This window comes from Triticum aestivum, chromosome 7A (assembly GCF_018294505.1).
Source record: "Triticum aestivum cultivar Chinese Spring chromosome 7A, IWGSC CS RefSeq v2.1, whole genome shotgun sequence".
Classification (NCBI taxonomy): domain Eukaryota; kingdom Viridiplantae; phylum Streptophyta; class Magnoliopsida; order Poales; family Poaceae; genus Triticum; species Triticum aestivum.
Genome location: NC_057812.1, coordinates 49,409,376 through 49,418,810, shown reverse-complemented (window position 1 = coordinate 49,418,810; position 9,435 = coordinate 49,409,376). Strand labels below are relative to the sequence as shown.

The 9,435-nt window shown below is 45.0% G+C and overlaps 1 protein-coding gene and 3 non-coding genes across 4 annotated transcripts; all 4 read left to right on the top strand.

The window, feature by feature from the left end:
- The first annotated feature begins 348 nt into the window (after positions 1-348).
- On the top strand, positions 349-4,222 carry LOC123149427 (mediator of RNA polymerase II transcription subunit 17). Its single transcript, XM_044569083.1, has 8 exons — positions 349-675; positions 759-957; positions 1,048-1,161; positions 1,494-1,579; positions 1,666-2,053; positions 2,210-2,674; positions 2,771-3,094; positions 3,645-4,222. The coding sequence occupies exons 1-8, from the start codon at positions 587-589 to the stop codon at positions 3,972-3,974; spliced, it is 1,995 nt and encodes a 664-aa protein (XP_044425018.1). The 5' UTR covers positions 349-586; the 3' UTR covers positions 3,975-4,222.
- Positions 4,223-6,529: 2,307 nt separating this feature from the next.
- Positions 6,530-6,602, top strand: TRNAA-AGC (transfer RNA alanine (anticodon AGC)). The gene has a single exon. It is a non-coding gene; the product is annotated as a tRNA-Ala (tRNA).
- Positions 6,603-8,645: 2,043 nt separating this feature from the next.
- Positions 8,646-8,718, top strand: TRNAA-AGC (transfer RNA alanine (anticodon AGC)). Its single transcript has one exon. It is a non-coding gene; the product is annotated as a tRNA-Ala (tRNA).
- A 69-nt stretch (positions 8,719-8,787) lies between these two features.
- On the top strand, positions 8,788-8,858 carry TRNAG-CCC (transfer RNA glycine (anticodon CCC)). Its single transcript has one exon. It is a non-coding gene; the product is annotated as a tRNA-Gly (tRNA).
- Positions 8,859-9,435: the final 577 nt, after the last annotated feature.

The window sequence follows — 9,435 nt, the reverse complement described above, 5'->3', positions numbered from 1 at the left end:
AAAAAAGAACTTTTGCAATAAATTCACACAGGTTTTTTTACAAATTTTTATTTTGAGTTATCTTTAATAATCGATTTGAAACTGTTATGTCTGGCGGTATGAGATGGTTAAACAAAGCAAACTTTTAATAAAAAAGAATCAAATATAGTAATACACAGTATATATTCGATACGAATTTTTTGGAAGACGATAAATTTAATGAGACTGCACAACACAATATTCTGCTGGAAAAAGAGTCCACAATGTTTGTTCTTTAATGATGCAAAAAATTGTTTTATTTTAGGATCATGCAAAAATGGTTCGTCCATCAGGCCTGCTTTCTTCGGCGATTCGGCCCGGCCCGGTTTAGTCCGCACCACCACCACTGCAACTCCCAAGGTCCAAACCCTCGCCCTATCTCCCCTGCCTCCGGTCCGCTCGTCGCCCGATCCCGCCGGCCGCCGCTCACCGGCGGCAACCACCTACCTGCCTGCCGCTCTTGGCCCCCGAGTCCGCCTCGCGCCGCCAGCCTCCAGGCCAATCGATCTCGCCCCTCGCCCCTTCCCCTTCCCCATCAATCAAGGAGCAGGGGCAGCAGACGGCGGCCATGGGCGACGACCTCCGGCTGGACCTGGACAAGCTCCCCATCAAGCGCCTCGAGGCCATCGACGAGGCCGGCAACGAGCACTACCCGCCGTAAGCCGGCAGCTTTTTTCCCTCCCTCCCCTCCCCCCCTTCCCTTCGCCTCGCTCCTGATCCAGACCCGCCCGGCGCAACAGGGACACCAGCAGCGAGGAGCAGCGGCTGGCGGCCATCCGCCGGGTCGACTTCTCCTGGGTCGTCGAGCGGGACGCCAAGAAGGCCAAGAAGGCGGCGGCCGAGGACGCCGCCCAGAAGGCCTGGCCCTGGCAGGGCCTCCACGAGAGCCTGCAGCTCGCGCAGCAGGAGCTCACCGTCGTCCTCGACCTCATCTCCACGGTCCGTCCCTCCCTCCGCGTCTCCAGCCGCTCGTATGAGCTGATGTCCTGGTTATGATGGATGGATAATAACAATTAACAAACAATGCAGGTCGAGGCGAACGACACCGTGGCCGTCGCGACCATTTCCAAGCCCAGGCCGCTGCCGGACGAAGTCCTCGTCGACATGGCCGTCTCCGCCGCCACCAAGCTCCAGCGGCTGCGGGTAAGCCCCTGTACTAGAAACTAGTAGAGCATCTGCAGCCAATTAGTTGGAGAGGCATGGACTGAGACCCATGGGCCATGGGATATTTGCAACTTACTCCCTCCGTCCGGAAATACTTGTCATCAAAATAAATAAAAGGGGATGTATCTAGATGTATTTTAGTTCTAGATACACCCCTTTTTGTCCATTTTGATGACAATTATTTTCGGACGGAGGGAGTACCAGTAAGAGGAGGGGAGTGAAAATAAACTGCAGAATAAAATGTTTTGAGTAGTTCATGCTTGAACCTACACCACATACCCTAACTATTATGCTCCATTCCGCAATCTCAGCATCTGGGACGGTACTTCAAACAATCGGCAAAGACGATGCAGCAGCAGTTCCAGAAGGAGGCTAGGTTCTACGGCTCATTGATCAGGTTCGTCTTGTTGCAGGGATTGCGAATTCCAGGTATCATCTAAGTAGCGATGCTTGTGCCATGACCGGTGCTGTTGGATTTGGCAGGTTGCAGCAGAACTGGAAAGTCAAGAGGCAGCGTGGGAATGCTCCAGGAATCAACAGCTTCATGTTTGATGTGGTTGATACTTCTCAGTTGGACACGGCAGCGATGCCACGGATGTCGTCGTTGTCACTGGTTCCGATTGACCAGGACTCGTCGGGCACTTTGTCTGTACAAGTCCCCCAAAAGTCGTGCCGTTTCTTGAGCCTTCAGTTCCGCCGGGACAGTGCCAACGGCCCAGAAAGCTACGCTTGCAGAACAAAAGGTGTCTCAAGCACTACTTCTTCTGCAGCGGAAGATGATGTGTTGGGGGATGATGATGATGTCAATAAGTCTGTCAAACAGGCACATTCCATTCTTCGCAATATCCACAAGTCTATATTTGAGGAGCAGGTAGGTTGTCTAAATGCTTATGAATTATTGCAAACCTGTCATTTTGACCAACTAGAAATCCATGAAAAATTATTCCTGTGACAAAAGATGCTCTCTCCTTTTGTTATTTTTATCTTTCATACCACCTCGTGCTTAGCTTAGTTTATGCCTTTGCAGGTATTGGATATGGTGATCCGTGAGACGTTTGTCCAAACTCAAGGTGTCAACGTAACTGGAATGCGTGAGGATTTTCTCCAACTAGCAATTGGCGAGGAGAGTTTGTTGTGCCTTTCACTTGTGGATTCTGGACAGGATGGTGACTCAGAAATGGCAGGCCATGAAGAGCATAATAATTCAGAGGCGAATCTTGTGCTAGCCACCACCAATGGGAAGCAGGAGCCTTCAAAAAGGGACACCTCAGGGTTTCTTAACCCGAAAAGTCTGGAGATTTACTTGCTACACCTGTTCCATGAGAACATTCTCAGAAAAGTCAGGGAGAAATATCGTAATATTGTTCGCTACCAGAGTCCTGCTCAGTCCGCAGAGTCTGCAAGTGAAGATTGTGGCTTGCTAAGTCATTTCTGCATGACAGTGGCTCATAAAACATATTCAAAAAAAGTGCAGCTGGAGCTAGAGAGTGTGGTATAACTACTATTATTTCCCCGTTCATTAATGCAATATACATACCATGGGTGTAGTAGATTGGCGTTGTAACTTCCTTTTCACTAATGCATGCAGGTTAGCAGGGTTCCTTATCTCCAGCTGCGGTCCCTTCCTACATGGCACTCTAGAACTTCTTCCTGGTCTCTCTGCTTAAGAGTTCCGCAACCCATTTTGGCTGCTGATCGGCCCACGAAGCCTTCGGACAATGGCGAGCCCAAGTACAAATCTTCCAGGACACAGTTCAACACGAAGATTGTCTTGAAGGACGGCCAGATAAGTTTGTTGGGCGAGGGTTCTCCGAGCATCGCCGGGTCGTTGACTAGGAAGCCCTCTGATGGTTATCTGATAAACAGTTACAATTGTGACTTGGAGGACCTCCCAACGATGGTTCTGCAGCAGGTAAACTTGTGATAAATAAAACCTTTCAAGTCATTATCCTTTATCGCCGATATGCACTGGATTAATTTATTAACTTTACTACTGTTGAGAGTATTTATGATTCACAAGGTTGAAGCATCAATTGTGCCAGGATAGCGCATGAACCACTTCACCATATTATAATTAAGGCTTAGTAAATCCAAAGTTGTTCTATGATTGACTGCAACGGCTGTTGTTCAGTCGTTTACACTTATTTACTGTATGTTCCTTGGGAAAGCCTTGCACTGAATGTATGTGTCCATCGACGTACGCGGATAGTTTGTTTGGCTAGTCGGAATGTTGAGTTCAGCCTGACTTCAGTTCAGAGAATAGGTACGATGATACGTCTTAGGTCATTGCCAGGGCTCCATAGTTCAGAAGTTAATACCATCCCCACTATACATATACACATGCATATAAGACAAGTCCAGAGGCTGAGATTTACTCAACTGACTGGTGTCTTTATGCGCATCTCTTCGGGGCCTACTTTATTGTAAGGTGCTGAGCACATTGTCTGCACATATATCTGCAGGTTGCGAGCCAGATAATAAACTGGCTCCACGAGGAGGCTTTGGTCCTGGGGATGAGTGTGACTCGGGATTTCCTGTGCCTCTACTTCGACCTGGAGCACGGTGATATGCTGGGCCTGGTGGCGCACGTGGACCCGGACGATGAATACGGGTGCATCTCATGGTACCTGACTGTCGACCAGCCGGCGGAGGATGACGGGAAGGCACCAGCGGCGGACGACCCCTGGGCTGAGAAGCGCAGGTTCCTGGGGTACCTGTCCCTGGAGGTGCTCTACTCCACCCTCCTGGACCTCATCAACCTCTGCGGCACTGGCGCCCGCCCGCTGAGATGATAGAAGTGTGCTGCAGTGCTGTATTGTGTGTCGTGCGATGGTGTAAGCACTGGCTGCCTTTGCTGCTGGTGGCAGTCTGTTGCTTGTGCTGCCCTTCGGTGCCTTGCTTAGGTGCACTGATGCTGGGCGTGTAGTTACAAGCATAAGCCATGTATTAATTCGGATCCTTGGTTTGGACCGAAACAGAATCTTTGGTTTTAATTCAGATAAGCCATGTATTATTACGGAAGACAACGTGATTTCTGGTATCTGACATGTTTTGTTGGCTTTAATTTGGGTCCTTGGTTTGGACCGAAACAGAATCATGGAGATGGTGATGCCACCAGTTGCCGGACCACCTCGGCGGCCAGCTGGACTTGATCCATGGCATTGTCTCCTGGCTCTGTTCTCTGGAAGCACCACCGCACTGGGACGAAAGCTGTTGTTAGCCAATAAAAACTGCTTTTGTTTTTATTTTGGCTGTGGCGCTCTGACCAATCTGGTAGACCAAACAGTTCTGTTTTGTGACACCCGATATTTATGCCATGTTATTGTTGCAATGAATGTTTCTTATTGTCCCTAGATGCCTCAGTTTCATATCATGCTTAACTCTACTGTCAATGGCTTACTAACTTATATCTGTCTTATGAGAGGTGAAGTGAAATGTATTTATTTGAGCCTGCTATAGTTAAGACTTCTTACCTTGAAACTAGCATTTGAAATTATACTATTGCTGTATATTGATACAAGTAGTGATATTTTAACTGAGGTGCTTAATGCTGCATTATTGTCCTGCTACGTGTCTGTACAGATGCCCTCTAATCAAGTGTGTCATTTTGCGAACCAGCTCTATGAAAAATCATGTATCACAAATGGTAATAATTTCCCAAGTTAAATGAAATTTACAATTTTATCATCCCCCCACTTGTGCCAAGAGGTCCTGGGTTCGAACCAGCCTCTCTGCATTGCACTTTGCAGGGGTAAGACTAGGTTCCTATAATCCCTCCCCAGACCCCACCTTGTGTGGGAGCTTCTATGCACTGGGTCTGTCCTTTATCATCCCCTGAAATGCCTCAGTTCCATGCTATGCTTACTCTACTGTTAATTGCTTACGGGAATATAGGGTCTTTGTAGTGAAATCTATTTATTGGAGACTGCTGGTCCTGTACATAAGGCTTCTTACCTTGAAATTAGCATTTGAAATTATACAAGTGGTGATGCAAAGAATTAGTTATATGAAAGAATGCATGTAACTGAAGTTCTTAATGCAGCACTGTTGTCATTTTGCAAACCAGTTGTGTGAAAAATAGTGCACCACAAATGCTAATTGCTTCAGCAAGTTGCCGTTTAAATCATGAGCCAGCTCTGAGCAGGAAAAACAAAAGGAGTCTTGTAGCCGTTCAAATTTTTTCTTTTGATAGTTTTCTGTGTGTGGATTCTGATTCTTTTTCTGTCTGATGACCAGGGAGATTTATTTGACCACAGGAGCCTTTTGTGAATGCCATCAAGGGTGCAGATGACGTGATCTTGGCTGTGGGGCCCCGTCAGCTTGCCGAGTAGATGAGGATTGTCATGGCAGTGAAGGAGGCCGGCAATGTCATCAAGGTCAGATAATCAACTTGTCTTCTTTGTTGGTGGAACTACGCCTGCGGATCGATCACTGGATAGTTGATGCACAGAGGCTCCTGCCATCCGAGTTTGGCTCTGACGTAGAGCGGGTTCACACGGTGGATCCAGCGGCCACATTGTATGCTGGTAAAGTCAGGCTCCCCCGTCTGATCGAGGCGGAGGGTATACCTCACACATATGTCTGCTGCAACGGGTTCGCCGAAACCTACCTTCCGAGCATCGGTCATGTTACAGCCATGTAATCATGCAGAAGCGGCGTTCCCTCTGAACATACTGTTGTCCTCTGGCTCTCCATCTTCATGAGGGGCGACCAAACCAACTTCGACATCGAGCCGTCCTTTGGCGTCGAGGCCACCGAGCTGTACCCCGACGTGAAGTACACCACCGTCGATGACGAGTACCTCGACCAGTCGACCGTCTCCTCTGACAGTTCTTTGGCTCTCTGGAATGCATGGCAGCCCCTAACGCAGTTGCAGTTGTCTGGTGTAAATTCACCAGGAAGAACAAGTCTCTGGCCTTGCTAAAAAGCAAATCCAGCAGTTATACCTGATTGCTTACTTTTCAAGGGAGACTGATCTTGGCTTGAATAACCAGTGGGGCATTTCGTTTGGTTGATTTTCTTTTATCTTCCAAGTACACCAGACTTGATCATTTTGCTTGCTTCTGATGACTTGTGAAAAGCAATTTGGAAACTGATTAAAAAGCATTCTGTGTCGGTTTTAGCCTGTTTTTCTGCAAATTTACCAGGCAACTCTCACTCTTCTTAATCAATAAGAATTCTGTGGCAAAAAATTAATAAAAACTGGGATTGTGATTGAACTGGCTCGCCCCACCAAAGGTATCAGGACGCTGTTGCAACATTGCTTGGCACAAAATCGATTCTTAATGGTGTGGTACGTTGAGAAGGTGTTTCATGATAATAAATCCTAATTACAATTAGCCAACAAGGGGATGTAGCTCAGATGGTAGAGCGCTCGCTTAGCATGCGAGAGGTATGGGGATCGATACCCCACTTCTCCAATCCTTTTTTTTGTTTTTCTTTGCAAATCTCTGTAAAAGAAAAACTATCTTGATTCTTCACTTCACTTTTGCAAACTCCAAAATCTCCCAAACATGCACACAATCCCTCTAGACACAAAAGGAAAATAAGAAACATGGGTACATTCGGTGCTGCAAACTGAAATGGTGCAATCTACTACTCATTTTGCTCCGTATGTAGTTCATAATAGAATCTCTAAAAAGACTTATATTTAGGAATGGAGGGAGTACATCACTAAGCTCTTTAGGGGTAAAGGGCCTCACAATCAATTGAGGTGTCCAAACTGAAATTGGGTCACCCGATTTTGACCAAGTCAACAATTTCTTAAAGCTCTCATTCAATTTTTTTAGATACTATATACACTATGCTTCCTAATTTGTAAGTCCTCATAATTAATTGAGGTCTTCAGTTTAGAACTTGGCCACCTCATTTTGACCGGGTCAATAATTTCTCAAGAAGATCTATCATTTAATTATTTTAATTCACCATATTTCCTAATTTTGAAGCTCTTTATTTGATTGAGATATTCGATTTTGAATTTGGTTTACGATTTTGATCGGGCCAATGATTTTTCAAATCAATCAACACCAACCGGCTAGAAAAACATGTCAACCCCGTGCACCCTCTTACCACTAGAAAAAAGAAGCACCACCATGTGACGATACTATACCACCAATATAGTACATGTAGCCACCGACACAGAAATTTACCCATAAAAGTATGATTTGATTAGCGCATAAAACAGGATCACCCCATGAAAGCCCACAAATAACCGCATTATAAATAAACATAAAACACACACCATTGTTTCCCCATCCGCCAAACTAAATATTCCATCAGTTCCAAAATACAAGGGGTGCTAGTTCTTTGGAAAGTCAAATTTCTTTAACTTTGACCAAGTTTAGAGCCAAAAATATCGACATCCATAATATTAAGCCAGAAAATTATGGAAATTCATTTCATGATGAATCTAATAACACCAATTTGATATTGCGAATTTTGATATATCTCTTCATAAATTTGATCAAACTTAAGGAGGTTGGACTTATCAAAAAAGCAATACACACCTTATATTTTAAAACAAAATGAGTATTTTTTTAAGAATCTCAACGACACCAATGGCGCAAAGAGCAAAATGTCACCATCATGATTTTGTTAACTATCCTTCTGTAGAAAAAAGAAAGAGCAAAATGATACCTGGAGACACAGTTTCAGCATTCCAGAAGAAGAAGAAAACTTGTCCATATGTTCTGCCCTTCACGGAACCAAATTTATTCTGTCAATCAATCTCGCCAATGCGACATCCACATCAAGAGACAGCTAAAACATTCCAGGAGAAAAAAAAACAGCTCTTATATATCCACACAGTAGGCCCCTGATTACGGTGCCCTATCAAAAAAAAAAATAGTGCCTGAAATGTTGATCTGCAGCCGTGGTATTGTTTTTTTCAAACTACAGCGAGATCATCTCACGCTTCACCCGACCATCCTAAGAACGGTTTCAGCTCTGATCAGGTCAAACCATAGCATCCTAACAACAGCATCGAGCGGCCTAAGACAATCGGTGGAGACAGGGAACGGCGGCCTTGCAGAAAAATAACACCGGCCAACACCAACCTTCCGGCAGACCATAACATGCTGACCAAGACGGCACCACAAATCCTGGACACAAAATCAGGTGGAAAGAAAGACCGAATTACTTGCCACTAGTAACAATGACATTCCCAGATACATGCGTGATGAAAAACATCTCCATACAAAGAGCGGGAGCGACAAGGTGAAAAAAGCAGTAGGGCCAAAGTGTGCACTGAGCATAAAAGATCAAAATGTTAAGCTACAGAGGGGAGCATATAACTAATCATTTCAACAACAAAAGTTTGAATAACTTTTCGCCAAGGAATTAGCATTTCAAACCGCAGCCACCATGCCTCTGAAAAGGGAGATGGTCGCGTATAGCAATTGCACCAACGAGACACGTGCATTACTAATAGCTAAGTAGCGTCATTAATCAACATAATCATTCCTGGGGATGTAGCTCAGATGGTAGAGCGCTCGCTTAGCATGCGAGAGGTATGGGGATCGATACCCCACTTCTCCAATTCTCAATTTTTGTTCTTTTTCACATGGCCTGGTCTATGAGCTGAAGACAAAACATATAACCATCAAGGCGCATCTGGTGTAGTGGTATCATAGTACCCTCCCACGGTACTGACCAGGGTTCGATTCCCTGGATGCGCATTTTTCTTCTTTCTTCTTTCTTTTTGTAAGTTTAAGTTCCTTTTCTCTTTATTTTTTTGTAAGTTTAAGTTCTTTCATACATCTACTAGAGGTGTTGCTCTGGAAACTGTCGCCATCTCAATCGGCCAAATTATTACCAATTTTTTAGATAAATAATGTACTGAGAATTAGCACATTTTTCTGATACCTTTAGGGGGTCAAAAGGAAAAATAATGCTGGCCAACGCAAATCCTGGCCATAGAAGCAGTAGCAAAGAAAGACCCCAGCTAGCAACAATTACAAGATTATAACTAGTGAAAGTCAATCAGGATTGCATAACAAGCACCAGATGATAATTGCAGCAAGGTGCTAAGTGTTCAGTTCTACCAGTACTAAAAGTAAGAACATAGAACAAAAGGCGAGGTTCATACAGGATAGATGCTCTATGGGCACAGCAAACAACCACTCCAAATCATTAAGATGGAGCATAGCATCTTTTACCAATATGTGGAATAGAGGCTCCTTGTTCACAACATCTTTCTTGCGCCTCAAACAATGGGACTGAAATCATGCTCTCTTTGAGGTGATGCCTGGTGAA

Bases quoted from the DNA above. Each gene is read 5' to 3' on its own strand.
- LOC123149427 (XM_044569083.1), top strand. From the start codon at position 587: ATGGGCGACGACCTCCGGCTGGACCTGGACAAGCTCCCCATCAAGCGC. The intron at 2,054-2,209 runs GTAGGTTGTCTA...ATGCCTTTGCAG, and splicing joins AGTCTATATTTGAGGAGCAG to GTATTGGATATGGTGATCCG. The intron at 3,095-3,644 runs GTAAACTTGTGA...ATATATCTGCAG, and splicing joins CAACGATGGTTCTGCAGCAG to GTTGCGAGCCAGATAATAAA.